General features: G+C 39.7%; 1 protein-coding gene across 5 annotated transcripts in view; it reads left to right on the forward strand.

Moving 5' to 3' along the window:
- Positions 1-4633: 4633 nt before the first annotated feature.
- Positions 4634-22471, forward strand: part of ITGA2 (integrin subunit alpha 2) — a 68427-nt gene continuing 50589 nt past the window's right edge. Inside the window, exons 1-4 of one of the 5 annotated variants that reach the window (XM_033520612.1) lie at positions 4680-4759; positions 10771-10907; positions 10993-11295; positions 12472-13082. In XM_033520612.1, coding sequence (XP_033376503.1) covers positions 12989-13082 — 94 coding nt within the window. In that variant the 5' untranslated portion in view covers positions 4680-4759; positions 10771-10907; positions 10993-11295; positions 12472-12988. Of the gene's footprint in view, positions 4760-7914; positions 8439-10770; positions 10908-10992; positions 11296-12471; positions 13083-22471 lie in introns of those variants that run through there. The other 4 variants (XM_033520609.1, XM_033520610.1, XM_033520611.1 and 1 more) reach the window with 4 other exon arrangements.

Genomic DNA, 22471 nt, shown 5'->3' on the forward strand with positions numbered 1-22471 from the left:
CTGGAGTGCTGTGTCCAGTTCTGGGCCCTGACTGCAGGAAAGACACTGAGGGGCTGGAGTGAGTGCAGAGAAGGGCAGGGGAGCTGGGGCAGGGTCTGGAGCACAAGTGCTGTGAGGAGCAGCTGAGGGAGCTGGGGGTGTTTAGCCTGGAGAAAAGGAGGCTCAGGGGTGACCTTGTCACTCTCTGAAAGGAAACCATGGCCAGATGGGGGTCAGCCTCTTCTGCCATTTAAGCAGTGACAGGATGAGAGGACATAAATTCAAGCTGGTCCAGGAGAGATTGAAATTGGACATCAGGAAGTTTTTCTTCACCAAAAGGGTGATTAGACATTGGAATGAGCTTGATGATCTGAGAAGTATTTTCCAATCTAATTGATTCTGTGCTAATGTGAATTCTTTTTTATAGTCCACTTGACAACTCAAGATCACATTACCATATTTTATCCACCAGCTTTCTGACGTTTCATCTTTTACTCAAGGTTTGTAGCTGATCCTACATAATGTAGCAAATAACCAGGAAAGAATACGTCCAGTTCAGCAGTTACAGGTATACCAAAAGGTGAGGTTTCTTTTATATTCAGTATTACTTCTTATTAGCTTCACACACCTAAATTGCAAACAATCTTAAAAGGAAAAAAAAAAAAAGGAAAACAAATACATCATAAAGCAATGCATTAAGACTAAAATATTTCCCACATAATTAGTTAAAAATTCTGTGGGATTCAGTGGAAATTGTTAAGGGAGTCAGGTTTGCTACAAAATGTCTACCAAATTCTTGAGCAACTTTTCATGTCAGGCAAATTAAAAGGAATAATTTATAGATCTTAATTCCAAAAATATCAGAACAATAATGAAGTTTTCAAAATAGAAATGGTCAAAAATGTAAACAAAGGTCTATTCTAAGGAAATAGAGGTTACTTTTTTCTCATCAGGTTATTTTAAATCCTGTCTAATGAATATTTCAAAGATACCCAGTACTTTTAAGAGTTAGTATGGTTACTGGAGCTGTATCAAGGCTAATACTTTGGTAATTGGAGTAGCACATCAGCTGCTCCAGAGACCCTGAAATTACATAGGTTGCATTAGTGGGCTCTGCTATAGGACCTCACTTTTGAGATCACAGCTGAAAACTTCTTCACTGGTTTCATTGCATCCTATTTATATTATTTCCTTAGGACAGGTTTAAGCTTTCCTTACCTGTAAAAAAGGATTGGTAAAAATATGTGTGTATTTTCTGTGCTGGACGGAACATAGTTCAGTCAAGACATCAAGAAACAGGTAAATGTGTGCTGGTACATCCAGAGTAGGAAGTGGTGCTGTGCATCAAGACCAAGACTGGTGACTTTGTGTGTAGCACTTTGACATGATTGAACCAAAGATGCAAAAGTGTTAATAATGTGTGGTTTGCACAGTAGCATAGCAAAGTGCTGCTTTGTCCTCTGCTCTTTCCCTACATGATACCTAAAATTCCATTAGCGTATTTCTGACATTTTCCAGTTTTATTTCAAAACTGAATTATTACTAATGTCTGCACTACATCCTCACAGCTAATTTTAACATTTCCTTTATAGTTTTGGGGCATTTTTAGTCTCTTGTTCTTTTTCCTTCAGGGGAGCCCTTAATGAAACATTTTTGTTAGAGACACCGTGTTTCTGCTAAAAACAGTAACTAATATTTTTAGCCCTTTCCTCTAGCTTCTTCAGACAAATCAAAGAGTGACCTGGAGCTATGCATCTTGGCCTCCTCTGTGTAAATTAGTCACTTTACCAATATTTCCTCCCAGAAATACATTAAGAGAGAACTCCTAAGTTTTGCATACCACAGAAACTGATTCTGTGGTCAGCCCCTGCAAATGACCAAAAAAAATAGAAATACCTGCATATATGCAGGAGGTTGGAATTAATTTGTACATTTTTTCATCACATTAAAAAGCAAGAATAACACACATAAATGTAAAATTGATCATTAAGTATGTGTACACCAGAATAACTTCTTAAAACAACTCTTCATTATCTTCACTTTGCAACTTCTATGTTTTCTTGAAAATGCAAAAACTATAGTGATCTTGGTCTTCACTTTCATAATAATCAAGCAACCTGCTTCACACAGTCCTTACTGTGAAAAAAGGAAGTTTGTTTGTCCCTTGATGACAAAGTAGTTTATTTATTATGCAAGCACACCAATTTGCACAGAACCAAGTCTGAAACTTTGCAAATCAGCTCAGGTAGATATGGTTTTGGCAAGCATCCCTATGACTGATGACAAGCAGACATGACAAGGTGCTATAAAACATCATTAAAGACGTGTACAAAGGGTGTGTATCAGACCTCATTCTATAGCCCAGAGATAAGGAGCACTAACCAAACTGTTCTCTGAGTAATTTGATTTTCAGTGTAGCTGAACAAAAATAAATAATAATTTCCCTAAATATCTGCAATATATGTATAAAACTTCTGAAGTGAGTCAAAAAACCATGGAATATTGCACAATATAAAAACTCGTTTCCTATAATATGCAATGTACAGTTCAGGATTATATGAGAACGTAGTTATCAAACGGCTTATAATAATTTAAGACAAAAGCATTCATTTAAGGGAGCATTGTTAAAGAACAGAGTAATTGCCACAGTATCTATTTTCTTACAACCTATTCTTTGTAAACACGGAAGAATGTTGGTCTTAGGAGCAGCACCCTAGGAGACAGCCTTTGTGTGTGAGAAATTATTCTTCAACGTTGTGTCTCGATGAGAAAGAAAGTTTCATATCCTAAGGGTATATTTATAATTAGAATGATGTAACTGAATCAAAGACATTGTTTCTTAGGAAACAGACATTAGTCTGCAGAGGTTATTTTAGGGTGGGGCAGCAGGCAATTCTAGGTTTATTCCATTATTAATAAACCATTTTTCTCTATGCTATGGATTTTTGTTTGTTGTTTTTTATTGTCTTTTCATTAGTATTTATTAATTAGTGTTCTTCTTCCTTGTGGAAGTATATATTTTCCTTCTTGTCCTGGAGCAGCACATACATGTGCCACTCAGTGCAGATGAAAGGAAAAGCTCCCATGACTGCTCTTCCCATCACAATTTTCCCACTGGTCACTGTGTCAGTCTGGGTGCTGAAGCTGGTGTTACTGCTTCAATATCTGCACTTCTGTACTGCATGAGGTGTCTGTAGGTCGTCTGTGACACCATGCAAAGGAAAAGAGTGCTCCCAGAGACTTGTGAGTCATCCCTGGTGATGACTGACCAAGGGCTTTGGAGTTCAGCAGGGACAGTGTCATGGGAAGTGCTCACAGTGAGTCCATGTACAAGCTCTGGAATTAGGATGGGTAACACTCCAGTGTGCCCTATAAAGTAAATACATAAAAGAATTCAAGGTAAACTATACAAAGACAGGTCTGTGCTGCACTTCCATCAAGTGGATTTTAACATCCTGGTGAAGATTTCTTTAACTGCTTGATGTCCATATAAAACCCATATCTGTTGACTAACTCCACCTGTCGACAAATGCTGACAAACTTCTTCATTTTATCTTACAGCTCAGTTTCCAAATGTTAAAAACAAATTAGAAGCTGAAAGAATAACTGTGCTCCTTAAATAATAGCTACAGTGTGACACACCTAACAGGCCATGACCTAGATGCAAAGAAGGGCGAAAGAAGGAAGCTTTTATATTTCAATTTTCCAGGCCAACTGTCTTTTTCACAACGTTAATGCCAAGAAGTTTAAGTTGTTCAGCAGAATTCATTGTACAAAATGAAATGCATTCCATATGAAAAGGTAGTGCCATAAATTTTGAAATTTAATGTGGAACTGTGGGATGAAGAAAATTCATGTTTCTCAAATACTCTGCACATCCAGCGTTCAAACAGTGCTGACAAGGCTAGGTAGACTGAAAACTACACAGCACCTTGCATAAGAATTCTTTCTGATTTCTTAAGAAGTCAAACTCCTCACCTCCCTATTTTTGCTGGCTTCAATTCTCTTTGTCTTCCTGGATATTGGCCTGGCATCTAAGGCAACGTAGGCAGATATTTTGCCGAGGCAATGCATCCTCAGCATCATTGCCAAGTTTGAGACAGTTGTGTGGCAAGGCTTCTGCATCCCGTTTCACTCCTGCGTAGTGGGGGCATACTCTGCAAGACATTTAAAGAAGATATAGACTCGGAGTCATCAAATGTGCAATTTAATACTCGAGGAAGATAGCCACTCTACATTGTTCAACAAACACAGGCTTAAAGATTATTCTACAGATTTCTGCCTCCAAAGAAAAGGAGCCATCCCCAGCCCTCCAAAACGCTGCTGCCCAGGGTACCCAGGGCAGGGGTGGTGAGTGCCCCGATCTCGGAGCCCTCGTTCCAGCGCAGCCATGAGGCAAGGGCACGCAGCCTCGGGCAGCTCCAGGCTGTGGAGGGTCTGCTCCAGGGAATAAAACCTGGCGAGAACCGAGGGGAGAACCCGGCTGCAGCGCCCGCAGGGGACAGCACCGCCGGCAGCGCCGCGGGTGCGGAGCGAGGGGCAGGAGACGGGAGGAGCTGCCTCGGGCCCCTCCGCGGCCGAGGACCGCAGGGGGCGGGGAGGAGGAGGAGGAGGAGGAGGAGGAAAAGAAGGAGGAGTATTTGGGGGGCGGCTCGGAGCAGGTGGCGCTCAGTGTCGCCCTGGGAAGCGGCCAGCTCGGGAGAGGCACCGGCCCGACCTCGCACCGCGCCGGACATGGGCTCTGCGGGAGCGGCGCTGCCGCCTCTGCTCCTCGCACTGGGTACGTCTGTCCGTCCCGCCGCTGCGGGAAGCAGGAAAGGCAGGAAGGAAGGAGTGAGGGAAGGAGGGAAGGTCCAGCCGCGGGGTGCGGAGCGGGGGGCGCCGCCGGGCAGGGCAGAGAAGCGCGGTGGGAGCGCGGCTGCGAGCGGGGCGCTGTGGCTGCGTGCGAGTGCGATGCGTCCGCCGCGATTTTAAACCAGGTTAAACTCCTGGAGGGGCAGAGACTTCACTTTCTTGTAAACGGACTCTTGTGTGTGTGTGTGTGTGTGTGCGCGCTCTGGAACGGAGGGAACTGGGACAGTCTGATGTGTGAATTTAGGGTTATGTGATGATTATATACCTTTTTAGGCCCGGAGATGATGCTGTCTTTGTGAATGGTGCTCCAAATGCAGGAGTCCTCTAGGTCTGTTACCGCACTGTTGGGCAGATGTCAATCCTTGGAAAAGGACAGGGAAACTTGAACCATCTCCTCCTTCTCTTGGCTAACTTAATTACCATTACATCTATTTTCCTGGGAACTATAAGCAATCATATTCACTTGCCATGAGCAAATTCCCAGGCAGTTTCAGAGTTTTAATATTACTGTATACTCTCAGAAACCCTTAATTAGCAAATCAGCAAAGAAGCAGCATGAAAATGAGTTTTCACTGATGATCTGTTCCAACTTGTTCTTTCAGTAACTATAGTGAACACTGCAGTGGAATGTGTGGCTGGAGGGTATGAAATAAAATACAAAAATATTAACCTGTGATGTGATTATATAGCACACAAACAACCTGGCAATTTTTTTAAAAAAGAAAAATTCTGAAAAGTACCAGTGGGCAAAACATTCCACCCTGTACTTTTGCTTAATCTATCCTTTATTCTCTTGGTTGCAGCTACTGAAAACCAGTACCATTAACATTCCCTGTAATTCATGGGGTCTTAAGACTTGCAAAGGTTTGTAGAGCAGTGCTGAAAGCAGAAGATAAGGATTGATTGTGAGAGGAGAATTCCCCTGGCATTGTGAATGACAGAAGTGGGATAGGTCTACTTAGTTCAGGAACTATCCATTATTAATCTCCATTTATACATCTAAAAGCTGTCATAATTTTGATTTCAGATGTGCCATGACATTTGATGCTGATGGATTCAATTACTGGGTTAATACTTGCTCAGGCCTTTTCGATCTTGTAGGAGTAGTAACAAAAAGAAAGTTTCAGGACAGGAGAGTTTTCCTTAAGTGTTTTTAGAGTTCTGCTGTGATGGTACTCTTGTAGCTCTCCCACAATAATTTTCAAATTGCTTGAACTCTGGTGAACTGGTTTACTTTCAAAGGTGATACTCTTAAATTTAATTGGGATAGTTCAGTTGAATTAGTCATTACTTCCAGAAAATATTCCAAGTTATTCCAGACTTGATTTTATGTCAGTATGTTAACTTCTGAATTATCAGCTGTATTAAATGGATCACATGGGATGTTTTGTTTTGTCTCTAAATTCAACTAAAAACAGTGCAGTAGTGACATAGTGGGTTACTCTTTGTTGATGCATACTTTGGTGTCTGGAAAATCATTAAGACTTTGTAGATGCTACAAGAAGAAGGGATCTGAAACAGAACTGTCATTTTGATAGCATGACTTTGCTAACAACGTTGTTAATTGTTGACCAAAAAGTATATAGCATAGAGAAGTAGATTATGTTAAGAGTAATAAATGATGCATTAACAAGGCAACCTATGAAACAAAGCTGGAAGTTTTTCTGTTGCTACGTGCAGCTGATAGATTTGCCACGTCCAGTTCCTTAAATTTACATTTTAAGCATGCATATTTTTTCCTTATCCTGTTCCTAAAAGTCAGAGCCAAAACAGCCCAGCTCTCTCTGAGAGTGAAGCCAGTGGAAAATACAGTAGCTTTCCTGGGCTCAATTCTGGTAACATTTTCTTTGGAAAGCTCTAGTGCCCTCATGCTTCAGAGGAGATATTTGAAATTTGGCAGGAAGGCACTATTTGCATTGTCTACCTAAATTTGGCCAGGTAACAACTCTCTGCAAAACTGTATTCCTTTGGAAAGAATTGCATTTTTATCAGCTAGATTCTAAGTTAATTTATGCCCACCTTGTTGTGCACTTTAGTCATATGTTTTTGTGTGAGGTCTTAGATCTACACCTGCAAATTTCACTCTTGACTTCTCTTGTTATTTGTTATTTTTACAGCAATATCTATTGTTGTTTAAGTCACTCAGCTTTCCAGTTTGCTTCTGGATGATGGTCTGCTGATTGTCTGTACTGGACTGTTTCCTGGGCTTTGGATGAATCAGCTTGTTCTCCTTTTTATAAAAATAATTCACTTTGAGTGAATTTTCGAGTGATAGTGTTGGAGGACCATTCCTAGGGGAGGTAGTAAAATTTGGGGTGGCCTCACCTATACTACCTCAACAAGCCTTCATAGTGAAGTCTAACATGCACCTTCCTCCAGCAACCAAGGATGTGAATGATCCAGCTCTTAGCGCATCCATAAAATCTCCACTCTGTGAAGTACACAACCCTTGAACACTTAATCAAAGCTTGCAGTGACATAAGGATTATGCCTTCTGGGCTATAGGTCTGCCACACGACTGCCGTGGATTCACAGGTCCCTCTGTGGGACCCAGGCAGACTGAAGGAGAAAACAGGTCTATCTGAAACTTTGGGGAGTGTGTGTGTAGAACAGAGAATTTCCAGTGATGGGGACCTTGTAAGTAATAGGCTGTAAAGCCCTATAGAGGAATAGGAGACCCTACTTACAAATTCTTTTTCTTCAGTATGCCTTTGTTTAAACTGGGATGGAAGCTGTGATAATGGCATTTAACATGCAGAAGTTGGAAAGTGCTCAGAGTAAGTTTTCCACCTGGATTTGTTTCTTTTGCACATCAGTGCATCTTGCTGTTGACACCTATGAACAGAGAAAGATGGTGTGGTCAGAGAATGAGCTGGAACTCCTGCCTTGCTTAGTTTTGATATTAGAAAATGGTCTAATGATTGAGGATGAAATGTAGTATTAAAATAAATAAATTTATCTTTTTTCTTTACAAAAGTGGATTCTTTCTTTCTTTCTGTCTTTTTTTTTTTTTCCACAAAAGCTGAGTACAATTTCAGACGAGTCATTTAAATCAAATCTTTGACATGTGGTTGGAGCTTTTGTGTTCTTCTCTTTCTCTTTGCTCAGCCAGGGGTTCTCAAAACTGAAGCTGCATTTTCACAATCTGGTTAAGCTGACCTGAATGTGGAGCTGACGCTGCAAGGACATTTCATCCACTCCTATTTGCATGTTTCCACCAGTTTCTCTGTGCTATCACTGTGGCTTAGTCTGGAGAACAGGTCAGGGACCAATTTGCTTGAATAATTTTTTCCCCCTTTTGAGCCAGGTTAGTTTGAGATGATGTTAGTTAGAGATGAGCTAAACTGATCCTGCTCACTTGAGCAATTTATTTGTTAATGCTGGCAATAGGGGACGGTCAGAACTTTTGGCCAGAGGAGGGAGGAAAGCTGGAAAAGTCCCTTTCACTGGTAGCTGTCACTTCCACTGGCTTGAGCTGGTTGTGCAAGTGCATCTTGATGTGCAAAACTGCTCTGTATTCACAGCTGTGACTGAAGTAAATGGAAATTGTATTTTAAATGTGAAAAAAATAAGGGTTTAGCAGTATCACTAGATATCCAAAAGTGGTAAGTACTTTTTTTTTTTTTTTTTTTTTTTTTTTTTTAAATGGAGCTAAGGATAATCTCTCATTTTACTTGGGTGTTGAAAAATAAATCCTCTGTCACATGCAAATACTTAAATGTTTATGGTCAAGATATGTAGGCAGTAATCAATAAGGAAACTCCTAAGGTTAAAATCATATACATAAAAAGTGCATGCCAATGTACAGAGCAAAATGGACCAAACTGGTAACTGAATAGCAAATATAAATGTAACATTTGGTGCAATAAATGAAGCTAAAAGTTGGGGTGAAAATGATTTTAATGTGCATCCATGCACACCAACTTAAATCTGTACAGCCTATTTCAATTTCTGCCTTTCTCCCTCTTTGTGAATATCTTTTGATACCTTGATGTTTTATTTTCATATTTGTGAGTAATATTTATGTTTAAAAGCATTCTATAATCTGGACATGGCATGAAAGCAGGACCCAAATCTGAACTCTTCTTCAAGAAAATTTGTCTCTAGTTTTTTCTTCTTTCTGAGGTAGCAAGTATTTGCAGCAGTACTACATATTATGTTTGGAGTTTTGCCTCTCCCAGCATTGCAGATTGAAGTAAGGCTTCATTCATACTGCATTACAGGACTTGTATTTTGTATTATGTTTATTTTAGAAAGCATACAGGCTTTTACCATCAGACACCTAAACACATTAACAGTTAATATTTATTTGTGCATAATTTGGTCAGTCAACATGAGATCCTACCAACAAGTTTTAACTGTGTGCTGCCTCTCTCTGGAACAGCTTGTGAATTGTTCTTTTCTTTTTTGATTCAGTGTCACAGAACTTTAATTTAAGAAGTTAAAGAAGTAAAAGTACAGCTACTCCTTTTTTTATTGTGCTTCCTAGCCACTATATAAATATTATTCATTGTGGTCTTTCTTCACTGTTGTAATTTTGAATGAACGAATGTGGGGTTTTTGTGTACTTTATGTGCTGTATTTTCATGAGGGCTAATAAATGCAACTAACAGTGTAACAGCTTAATGCCAAATCGGCTAAGTGTGAATAAAGTACTTTCCTTTAGGATTATTGCAGGTAAAAGGGGGTTTCTACATCTCCAGATGAGTAAAGCAAGTAATTTTCCCCAGCAGAAATCTTGTGCAGCCTCTATCCAGTGTCGTTATTTTCGTTTAAAGGTTTCCTTTGTTAGGCTCTGTGCAGGCTGGTTCCCATTTCCATGGTGACCGTGCTGAAATGCAGACAGGACACAGGCTGGATTCTCATCGGCATAGCCATGCACTTGCATACCAACACATGTTATCTGCTTGGCTTAGGACATTTCCATTAGCAGTTTTAATGTTTAGAGCTTCTTTTTCACATACTGATCTCTGGCCCTGGGATACTACTCAGTAGTAGTGCAGTTCATTCCCTGTGCAACAAGACAGAACAAGTTGATAAGATTATTTTTTGTGTAAATAATTTGGCTCTACTGTTCCAATTTAAATTACTCAAGGACATCAGAGAACTGTCTGGGCCTTAGTTTTCTTTTCTCTTAAAACTGATAACACAGAAGGATTTTTATTTATATACTCTTAGGTGGAAGACTGACCTATATCTGTGCTAAATATTTATGGGAACATACACCTTCTTAAGGCACAGATAAAAGGATAGTAAAAATACGTGAGTGTGAATTACACAGGATAAATTATACCTCCTGTCTGTATTGGTCAAGTGTGAGTATGCATCTTTATGAAGCAATATGTAATAATTTTCTTCCTCCTCATACTGCAGTCATTTTCTGGAGATGGCAAATACTGAAGGCATTTAGTGGAGTCAACATAAGCATTTTTATGTCTTCCAAAACAGACTGTGATTTCTGAATTACCAAATAAACTCAAAATTCTGAGTGCTGGTAATTGTTATTTTGAATTATTTCCTAAGTAGCATTTCAGATCTTCAGAGGAGAAAATTGTATTTTCTCCAGGAGATGTACATGCTGTAAAAATATAATAAGACTTGCATATTATTCAGGACTTTAAAGAGCAGACAAAGAAGTAGGATCAACACTCTTTGAATGGAGGATGAGCAAAGACATTTTGTGTGCAACCAAATGGCAACTGAATGTCACACATGATGAATGTCACGGATTCTTTTGTCCCTTTCAAATTGCTGTTAGAAAGGGCCTGGAAGTTATGCACAGCCTGGATGGAACTCTTGCCTTATTCCTGATTTACTTTGCCTTTTGCAATCTACTTCCAAGTTTATCATTCTTCCCTTATATCCCATAGTTGCATGCCTTTTCTTTTTTATTTTTTTTTTTATTTTTTTCTCTTAATCACATGAATTTCCTTGCAGAACATGGTTGGTTATTTCTAAAGGACAGACAATAAAGAAATCTTGGGGGAAAATTACTGTCAGCAGCAGACTTCAGGGAGGAAGCGTACTGCACAGTAGAAATACCTAAGGAAATAGTGGAGTTTGAGGATGGAGAGGTGAGTGGGGAGGGGATGGGTGTGAAGGACTGAACTAGGTTTTTACCTTTTATCTGTATTACAGCTAATCTCTCTGCCTGTCTAGATATCTGTCTCAAATGTAAGTGATCTTGAGCAAGAAAAGCTGGCAGAAGTTGATGCTGTGCTAAGACTGCAATACAGAGCTGTGTGAGATGATAAGACTACAGATGACCAGGCTGCTTCACCAGCTGGATTACCTGACAAATAACTACCTCAGGCATGTGGCAAGACAGTGGCAAGATCAGTGCTCTTACCTGACTGAGGAGTAGCTACCTTGTGCTGGGTCTGTGCAGCTCAGGATGCTGTTACTAGACATGTCAACCTGTGCCATGCTCTGTGCTGCCTGAAGTAAGGCAGCTACAGACAGGTAAACCAGTGGAATTAGCCATCAGTGTGTGAAAATTTCCATGTGCACAGCAGTCACTTCTCATAATTCCTCAGTTTCTGTGACTGTTGTGTTCAAGTTTCCCTTCAGCTGTGAAAGCACACTGCATAAGAAATTCTACTTCATTATATATTCAGCCTAAAGAAAAAGACAGTAATTACTGCAATTCAGGCCTAAATTTATTCTTGGCTGGCCCTGTTTCTCTTAGTTGAGTAGGTGGCTACATAGGTGTCAGATCAGGGCAACCTGTGTCAAGAGTTTGTGTCCTGGTTTCTTAATAGCAACATGCTACAGTAAGGAGAGTAAAACACAAAAGAATCCCCTTGAGGTACCTGTCCAATGCAGCAGCAAGTGGAGTATTGTGTCCTGAGCAACTAGTGCATCCTAGATAGTTGCCAAATATCACTGCAGAGGAGGGTGTATGACTCAAAATGTCTCTGTGCCTGTATTCTTATTTATTTGAATTTTCTGTTTAAAGAGAATATTTACTGCTAACTAAAGAATAGCACAACATTTTATTAAATAATTTTCAGTGATTCTGTTTTCTTAACAGTAAATTCTAATAAGACAATGAAAAGACAATGGCATGAGTCTATAATAATGAATTTTAAAACTATTTTGTCCAGTTTTCCTACTGTGTAGTATAAAATTCAGTTGTCTTTATATGCAGTACTGTAGATGCACATAGAACTGATTGAATTTATAGTTTTAAACTCAGATTTAGCTGAAATTCCTCAAGTGATAATTTAACTAACCTTTCCTGCATAGAAAAAATTTAGGTGACATGACACTTCCTTTAACTATACACAACGAATAAAGTTCCCATTTAGACATGCCTGAAATAAGTATAGGTAAAATATAAAATAGCAGAAATGACTGAGAAGGAACTCTTATTTAGATGGGCAAAACAATAAAGAGAGAAAAAACCCAGCAGCGCTACTCATGTAGTAGTCCTTCAGCTCTGCTGATAATATTTACCCACTTAACTCTAGCCAAATATCCTTTTGTTTCACAGTCTCTATTCTCTTTCTTGGTTTTTTGAGGTTTTTTTGGTTTGTTTGTTTTTTGTTCGGTTTTTTTTTTCTTTGGTGGGGGGAGGGTAGGAGTGGGGGGTTGTTACAGGGATTTTTTTGGTATTTTTTTGTTTTCTCTTCCAAGCTGCCAAAAGCCAGTTCATCATATTGAACAGCAAAAAAGTACTTGAGTCTCTGGAGGTGTCCTGAGAAGCTGAGAGCTACAATTGACTTTGGTTCTGTGAAGACAAAAAGCAACTGTTCTGCTTTTGTGGAAGCAAGTATTATCTCCAGAAAACTCTTCTTAAATGTACATGGGCCCTTCTCTCTGACCCCAAAATGTACAATAGCTGCATTTTATAAAAAAAGAAAGAAAGAAGATAACTTCCTTTTGAACTCTGACTACAGATAGCCTTTCACCAACCTGACCACTGGCATCTGGGTAGAGGCAGTGTGTGTGGGCCATGGGCTGGGAGAGTGCCTGCTGCAGCCCCACTTCACCTAAAACATGATCCCCCTGCCCCAGAGTGCAGGCTTAGGTGCCTTGGACTCAGCACTTTAAAATGCACAGAAACCCAGCTTTTGCAAAGCAGGAAGACTCCTGCAGCTAGGAGGTGGATCAAGGATGTTTGAACTCCAGCCTTCTCAGGCACCAGCATGAGATGCCTCCTTCTACTTCACAGCCAAGGATGGGGAAGAATTTTGGGAGACAGGTGTCCAGCTATTTTTCAAGAGGTAGCTGCTTCAGAAGCAATGGTAATAGTCGCCTGGGAAATATGGGTCCAGTTCTCCCAGTTCTTGAGGCTCACAGTGATGTAGATTCACCTCTCAGTGTCTTCCAGAAGCATCTTTGCTACCTGGCAATTAGGCAGTTAGAGCAGCAGCCTCTACCTCATGTATTGAAGCAAGGTCTCAGTTCATCCCAGGATGTATATTCATGTTTCCAGACAGGCAGAGATACATCTTGCCTGTGGCCTAATATCTGGGCACTTAGCTGGGAGTAGTTCTGGGTTGGCTCTTTTGGACCAGCTGCCCACGCGATTCACATCTGGTAATTTGATTGTGCATTTAAAAAAGTTACTTAGCTATTTAGTTAAATAATTTAATTAAGTATTTCAAGTAGAAATAATTAAGTTTAAAATGTTTCATTGCCTCTTATTGTTGTATTAGAGTGGATTAACAGTAGGGTGGAATACTTTGCTCTTAGACAGGGCTGCTTCCACACCTGATTCATATTCTAAACTTTTGTGCAACTTTCTGTAATGGAACCTAAGTGACAGGTAATTTAGGTTCGTGGTGGGCTAGCCAGCTGCTGAAGTCTGGGATTTCTGCATTGTTTTCCTGATTTTAATGTGCCCAAATTCTGCCCAGGCACTGTCTGATGCCAGAATTGATCATTTCAAGGTGCATTAAGGTGCAGTTTCAGGTGAGTGATTGGGACCACCTGCCTACCATTCAGGATGCCCAGCCACGAGCTCCCATTAAAATCAAAGGACAGAAGTAGTCATTACTTCTGGCATAGGAGAACAAATGTTCTGATAATTATAGCTCTTCCAAGTATTGTATTATATATCCTGTGGTGCTTTGGAGGTTTTCTTGTTGCAGGAAGCTGATGTAGCAAACTTTTTACAGCTGAGCTGCTCTTATTTTTGTGGCTGTCTGTGGACAGTGCAGAGAGCTAAGCTCCCAGCTAGCTTCAGAAGCTGTGAGGGAGGAACAGGGTCTTAAACAAGCTGTCCTAAAAATGATATGATGGAATGGACCCACTGCAGTCCTCGTGCTTTAGGCAGTGACACGAGTGGCAGAGGGATGGATGGTGGTGGCAAGTCCCTCAGCTTTTTTCTAGTTTAGCCTTTCAGATCACATTTAACAGTGATATAATATGATACAACATATAATATAGTATGTTATAATACTCTGTAATTTTCATATAGGCTAGAGTGTGATATGGGTAGGGAAGTACAGATGCCTGTGGTTGCTTTCCTTTCTTGGTATTTGTATGAAAACCTATACTTTTGCTTTGTTCAGTCATGTTTTCATAGCAGCTGAGATGAGCAAACGTGTCATATAGGGTGTAGAGTCACATTGTCTTCAATGTGGTGACATGCATTTCCTCTCTTACAGTTGCAATGTGGCTCACATTTCTCTGACTATATTTGGAAGTATTCCTGGTATAAGAAAAGAGAAAACACAACCACTGATAATGTGGGCACAAGGGAAGAGAAACTTCTGGAGTGAAATGCTACTTGGAAAGTCAGTTTTTATCATAGGGAAGCATGCAAGCTTTTTTGTGTTTATCATCATTACTTGTGAATGCCAGTGACAACTGCATAAATAGCATATATGTCTGTACAGCTTGTTACCCTCAAACACTTTTAATCTCTTTGTTGTGTTGAGAAAAAATTGTGGTGCTCTAAAGACAATCCTGTTACTACCAAGATAAAAGAAAAAACTGCACGTCATAACAAAAGGATGAATTTAAGCAAGTTTTCTGTAAAATAAAGGTTTTCCCCACTGAAAATTTGAATGGAAACATGCCAAGATAGTAAATTTCAGTAGGTTTGAATACTTGCTGTCTCTATTAAAAACTCATAGGAACTTGTCAGTCCTGCAGGAACTGCTCCTAAGCATTTATTTTGAATCAGTCCTTGTGTGTATAATAGGTTGTCTGGATTTTTTAACTACAGTTGAAGAGTGGTTTATTTGTCTGCTCTGGCAGGCAAGGAGGGCAATATCTGGGCCACAAGTAGGGAGTTACCAAGAGAAAGTCTTGTAGGGTAACTAATGAAGTTGTGGATGAATTTAATTAGATCTCTTACTCTGCAGCAGTGTCAGAACAACAAAATAGACAGCTCCTAGTTGTGTTGTCACAGTCTCTCCAACTTTTCAGTCACAATTCATGTCCTGCCAGGTTTGGGCTGCTTTTATAGGAGGTTATTGATAACTCCTCAGTGCAGCCTGTTGCAGTCTGAACTGTTGCAAGTGAAAGGCAGCGTCCCAGGCTTTCACACACGCAGAGGCTCTCAGGCTGGAAGCTGACCTATTTCCAGGAAGAAGCAGTCAGCCAACTAAGCCAAGAAAACTTGCTGGAAAGGAGGGGAGGAAGAAGGGTGGGAGGATTGCTAGTAAATGAGGCATTGTTTCTCTTTTGTTCTGAGTGGTGGATTTGGGGGAGGTTTATTTACCTATAATTTATTTCTACTCTAAATATTATGATTTCTTTTAATTATTAAGTAGTCTGAGATATTGTAGCTGTTGTGAATAAGAAGTTGGTCTCAAGAAAACAGAAAGCAGAACAATCAGATGAAGTAGTAAAATGAGGACTAGCCTTTTGCAAGCTTCTGTAAAAATATTAAATAGCAACAAAGAAACTGAAGTGAGAGTTATGCATGTTTTCAGCTGCCAGTATAAAAAGCAGTGTCTTACCAATCACTTCCTTAACTCTTTTTGATTCCTGTAGATGTTCACATTGTCTCTATTTAGGAGCTTGTTAGCAGTAAGAAATCTCTTCGGTTTTAAATAAAACTGGATTAAATATGATTATAAAACTGCTGTTTTAGTATACGAGCTGAAGGTACCTACATGCCATGGTATTTGCTGCTGTGGGTGGGCAAGAAAAGTGTATTGAAGAAAAAAATATTACAGAAAGTAGAAAAGTAAATATAAAGGAGAAAACTAATGAGAAAATTTTCTTCAGTTACGTTGACCATACTGGGTAAAGGTTAATACACCTTTCCAGATTGAATTACAAGTAGTCCTTTATTTTCCTTGCATGTTGGGTTGGATTCTGTGTAGCCATCTGTGAGTAGATAAAAGACAGATAAAAAAGTTTTATTTACGTTCATTTGTAGGAAATTCCAAAACAGTGAAACCAATATAGAATTGCTGTTTTTACATGAGAAGAACTTGATTTGATATCCTTACATGTGCATACACACAGTGCACATCCTAGTACAGCACAGTGGATCACACTGAAGACTGGAACAGTAAAAAATGCCCTAAAAGGACATTTTTGTCCTTTAGGAAAAAAGTTACATTTTTTGGGGGAAGATTTTGCTCACTGCAGTGAGAATTGCTCAGTTGCTTCTGAAAGCCACAACGAAGAACATATATATTGCAACTCAGCAGACTAAAGTAACTACATGCTGGTTGTTTTTTTAATTTACATTTTCACAGTCTTTTCAATAAAGCATTCAAAATACAACATGTTAAGAAAGCTAGGTAGTTCTTTCTGTAAGAATACTTGACTGATTCCAGTTGGATTATTGCTCTGATGATACATGTTGTGAATAATAAGAGAGTAACATTACTCTTAAACCAAAATGTTGTTCCATTTAATAAAAAACAGTAAAGTAAGACTAAATGTATTTAACATAAAGCAAATACTACTTGACTACCCTCTTTCATAGCTTTATTGCTTCCCTTTCCTGCCTTAATTCCACTTTCTGACTAATAGTGCAAGGACAGTAGGTGATTATAATGTGGAGGGAATCTGTAGGTGCCTGTACTCCCTCTCTAACTTTGAAATCTGTGAGCCAACTTCAGCAAACTTTTGCAGAGGGATGAAAAAAGTAACCAGCTGGGTATCAGACTGAGACAAAAGTGCTTTTTCAAGTTCCCTGACAACTAAGGAGATCCAGTGTGACTTTGCACAATAGAAAATAGCTGAAAATCTACCCTAAAGAAAGCCCTTAGAAATATTTCACTCATGGAGAAAGCTTGAACCAGAATGTGCGTCCACTGTGAGATGAAGTCAGTGGAAAACAACAGCTACAAATTCTCTCATCCCTCCCACCCCTTTCTTTTCTCTCTCCTCAGCAGGGTCTGACAGGCCTCAGGGCCCTGCTGATGTGTGTTCTTTGGAGGTAGAAATCTTTGAGACTAAAAGAAAAATTTTCTTCATGGAATTTGTAGTGCCTTTCTTGGAGCAGTATAACAAAAAGGGCAAAGCAAAGCCCTCTTCTGAAATGAATAGATATTTTTAAAAAGCCCAGACTGAGCAATTAAGGCAATGTCAGGAGTACACATCTTAGTGGCTACCAATATAAGAAACTAATTCAGGAAACAGACAATAATCCAGTGGGGTATTCTTGATTCATTTTTCCACCCAAAGCAATTTATGGATGAAAAACCATAGTGCATGGTTTTAGCATAGTGCTAGGTCATGGCCTTGCTTTTCTTTGGGGACTACATGCTTACCCCCAAATCCCTCAGCAAGCTGCTGACCTTGAGTTTGGGTTTTTTGGGGTCGGCTGCCCTGCTGGAGCTGGCACAAGGGGCAGTGGGTACAGCTGAGGCTGCGCTGCCCAGCAGAGGGGAGCTGCCAAGGATGCTCTCCTGGCACCGTGACTGACACAAATGCTCACTCACAAAGACAAGGGGTTACTTAGCTGGGTTATATAACAAACCTTTTCTGGTTTATAATTAGTTGTTCAAAGAAATGAACACCGTAACATTAAGGAAAAAAGGCAGCCTTTCCTACTGGCAAGGTTAATATTAGAAGAACTTAAAACTTTGTGTGTGGTGGATCCTTACAGACTGATTGGTCAAAGTCCATTGTCTCTTCTTTTTTCTTGATACTGCCTTTGCTAGAACTGTTTGATGGAGAGCAATAAATAACTGCAGAGAATATCTCTGTTTGACTTGATATTTTAATAAGAGGTGAGACTTGGCATAACTGAGTCTGTGGAATTACGGTATTTTGTAATTTACTGCCCTCTTAAATTGGCACATCACCTTTGCAGTGTAGTAAAATGTGACTGAAAATTCAATCTTTACTATTTAGAGTGAAAAAATAACACATTTATTATGATACTTATGATACAGAATACAGACTAATAATATGTACAGTACATTCTATTAGAATTTTATAAACTTATTTCACCAAACAAAGTAATCATATACATAAAAATCTTATTTCATTTTTTTATCCTGTTGGGTTTTTTTATGCTTACTAATCTGAATAAGGGGTTTCAATCAAACAACTGTTATAATCTTAACATCAAACAATAGATTATCAAACTGATATTTTTTGCTTGATCACTTTAAGCTGTGAGCTTTGCTTACAAAATCAAAACAATTATGAATTGGGTGTACCTAATATGAGCTTTTACTGCATTAAAACTTGCTTCAGCTTGTAGTGCAAACAGAATGAAGCAAACAGAAGGCATTAGAGCTATGATTAGACATGTCATTTATAGTTACAGAAGAATTCCCACACATTGAGGCTTAGAGGTGCCCAGTCATAACACGTATTATTTTTCCTCTTGCTGGGAGGAAAAAAAAAAATCCTGGTGTCAAAGTATGAAACCAGCTATACAACTACACTGTAGCTCCCATGGCTCACACTGCAATAATGCAGTTACGGAAATATGGGAATTCCCAGGGAAAAAAAATACCATGCAAATAGATACTGGAGCATATTGGAAAGCTTATAGTTTCTTCTATCCCATTAGGATTCTTTTTCTTGCATTTTTCCTGTCTGAAGCTTGGTATTGGGACTGCTCAGTGAAGGTGTTCTCTTTAAACTGAACTGCCCAAGCACCCTTCCCAGTGGGGAGGAACTGCTCTTTTAAGGTCTTCAGAGGGACTTTCAGAAACTTCAGGCTTGTATCTGGCTTCCTTTGTTCCACACAGTCTGTTTACTTGACTGTAAATAAAATGCCATTTACAGACAGAAGTTAGGAAGTGGATTTTTACTTGCCCAGCCAATCTCTCATCATCATCAGTAGGTCACAAAGTAGAAGTCTGTCACCAAAAGCTATTAAAATCCAGATAGTGAATTAGTTTTCTTTATTTCAATGTTCTTAAATTATCAAAGTTCATTGCCTGAAGGCAGCAACAGATACTGAATTGTTCCAGCCTAGAATATACTTTGAACCTAGATTCTGAAATGACTGGCACCCTTTTAATGCATGACAGACCCTCTTATTTTGCACAGGCTTAAAATAGGTTTAAAGGAAATCTAGAATTTTCTATTTTTTTGGCTGCAAATGCTTGTTTCTTTTTATGGATACTGTATTAAGATAGATGTACAAAATAGATACAAGATCTTCTTATAATGTAAGCACCATATAAGATGGAGGAAAATGGCAGGAAAAATGCCTACTATATTAGTGCCAGTGTATACTTGCTAGGCTCAAGGCAACTAAGATTTGTGTGTAGTAGATCTAAAAAATCTGCTGACAATTAGAAAAATGTAGATTTTAAAATGTGACTGAAGTACACTGAAACTAGGTTCTTTTGATAATGGTTGTGCTGAGTCAGATTGTGTTTGCCAGCATTTCTACTTTGATTTTTGCAAAGCACTTGTGAGTGTGAGGCACTGCAGACAGCAATGTGTCTTCAGAGGCTGGGTTTTACAATTGCTTTTTTCTTGTTCTTCTCTTTCCACTGTCCTTGACTGGCTGTCTGTCCAGAAAGAGAACATGATAGAGGCAGCTTTGATCTGGCAGACACCTCTTCGTTATTTCAGCTGTACACTTGTGCTCTCAAAGAGCAATACTCTCATGCTGCAGTCGTGCAAATGACTAAAAAGGATAAAATCAAGACCCAGTGGTAAATGGGAAGGATGGGTGAAATGGTTCAGTGAGAAGAAGGTGTGGATCACTGGGAAGAGAAAAAGGACATTGCTTTTGTAAGCTGTGGTGAAGCCCAGGGGAACTACAAGGAGTAGAAGTTTCCCAGTGCAGGGACAGGCAATGTCCTTGCTCCTTAGAAAAAGCCCCCATCTTGGAGAAAATAGGACCACAGAGTCCACCTGGGAGGTCCAGGGATGGATGCTGCACACGAGTGGGAGGTTAAGGAAGAAGATGAACAGGCAACTTATAACCCAGCACACATTCTGCTGACCCTGTGTGACTTGTCACAGCCCCCCAGGGGAATTTGAACCATGGGGACTTTCCTTCAGGCTGTTGGCTGTCATACCTGCTCCCTGTACTTTTACCCAGTTCTGGAGGAAATTTTTGCCCTGCCTGTAGCATTTTACAAAACTCTCACCTTGGACATAAATTAGAAACATGTGGCATGTATTTGCACCAAAGTTGTCCAGTGCACTCAGTGGTGCTACCATTTGGCTTGCAGTGTGATTTACTGGTGTGTTACAGTCCAGACGGTCAAGAGTTTTTCTCTAAGTGTCACTGGATTTTGTGTCAGACTGTTCATCATTCTAGATTCATCATTCTAGATGGCTTCATTTGAAAGCCAGGGTTTATTTTCTTGTGCAACATATAGTGTGAGGGTTCTTCTTCAGTATTTACATGCAGGATGGCTCTGCGGTATAGTCTCCTGTGGCCTCTTGAGAATGGGGCACTGCTAAATCATGCTTGGCTTCTTACTGAGGTTAATAAAATTTAACAACAGGCATAAAAACAACCCCAGGATATGGTGTGGAAAAAATATTTTTATAAAACAAAAGTATATTAGATGACAAAGGAATTACTGGCAATTGTTGATTACTATCTCAATACACCTTTTCACTGTCCTTAAAACCCAGACATAAACTGTGATTATATGGGGTTGTGTTTAGTGTCAAAAGGCTTGCAAAACACAGAGTAATGAGTACACATTCTCTTCTCCAGTCTTAAATAGCTTGACTCAGGAAATATATTTATCTCTTAAGGATGTTTCTCAAGGAACTATACTTCTAGGAGTGGGTGACTTGCTTTCCAGAGGCTGACTGTAGATAGTGGTTGTTTGAGATAACTAATATATTATTTCCTGTTTTGAATTTGTGGTAAAAATGTAGTAACTCTTTTAGAGTTGTATTTAGTCTTCTTCTAGTGATGTTTCTGTTTTGAATTCTGTGGGCAAAAATACAAAATACATTGACACTTTTTACAGGTCATGAACTTTGCCTGAGAGACTGTGGTTGTGATGCTAATATTTTCACTATGATTTTATTATCATTATTACTGTTACTGTTCAGCTACTGTGATGGGCTGTTTCATGGTGATTAATAAACCCTGTTAACCTCTCTTCCAAAACTGCTCCTGGGACCTGGGAGAAAGTGATACCAACAGTAAGCTCTCTGCCCATCAAAATTAAAGAAATGGTCTTAGTGTTCTTTGAGTGTCCTTGTTGTAAGGGATTATTGAAAAGACTGCTTCTTTACGACACAATGACTCATACTAAATAACTGTGGTGAGGCATATTTGTGTGTAAAGCAGATAAAACTTATTCTGTCTGGGCACACAGGAAGGGAGGGGAAACATGAGGGATGTTGTTTAACCCATGAGCAACTCTGTGAACCTGCCTTATCTGGGAACCTCAGGGAGTCGCTGCACAGTGAAACCACAAGTCATGATTTCTTCCATCATTCCCATTTTTGGAGGGTTTTCAGGAGCTCCAAGATGTTCCTCAGCTGGGCTGTAGCTTGTTCCTGGGATCCTGCTGTTGTCTCAGTCCTTCCACCTCCATTCTGGGGAAGGAGTTACCTACCCACAGCAGAGTCCCTGGGGAGAGTCTGGACTTTTTTCCTACAGCCTTCCCAGTGGATATTCTCCTAGGTATCCACCTACAGTTCTTGATCAGAAAAAAATCATTCTCCTTGTGGATGAGGAGTGGACATGTCCTACAAAATCAACTTTGTCCCCAGTCCACAATGCTGGTTCCTTACAAAATGCTGTGGAATGGCACACCATTATTCCCAGGCACAGAAGTGCCCAAGGAAAAACAATTAAGAGCAAAACCACAGCTAAGTGGAGCTGCAGTGTTAAATGTCATGATTTATTAATGCTGTTCTACCTTCCATGTTTGTATTTCTAAGTTTTCCTGTTTGGACAACTGTTCAGATTGTTTGGACTGAAAACAAAGGCTTCTGGCATGATAATGAAATGACTCAAAAATTTAGGTTTTCTGATGCTGCAGATAATCTCATTTTTATTCCAAACTAAAGTATAAACAGTATTAGCAGGTACAGTCAGGGCATTTTGTCTGAGCACAGAAAGTTAAGGTGAATGGACCTAGACCCAGCTGGTGAACGGTCACAAGCGGTGTTCTTCAGGGCTTAGTTTTGCCTTGACATCTCCATTGCCTTGATGAGGGGATTGAGTGTATGCTCAGTCAGATTCCAGGTGACACCAAGTGGGGTGGTAGAAGTTTTGATCTGCTACAGATCCTCTGCAGGGATCAGGACAGGCTGGATC

This window comes from Parus major, chromosome Z (genome assembly GCF_001522545.3).
Source record: "Parus major isolate Abel chromosome Z, Parus_major1.1, whole genome shotgun sequence".
Taxonomy (NCBI): domain Eukaryota; kingdom Metazoa; phylum Chordata; class Aves; order Passeriformes; family Paridae; genus Parus; species Parus major.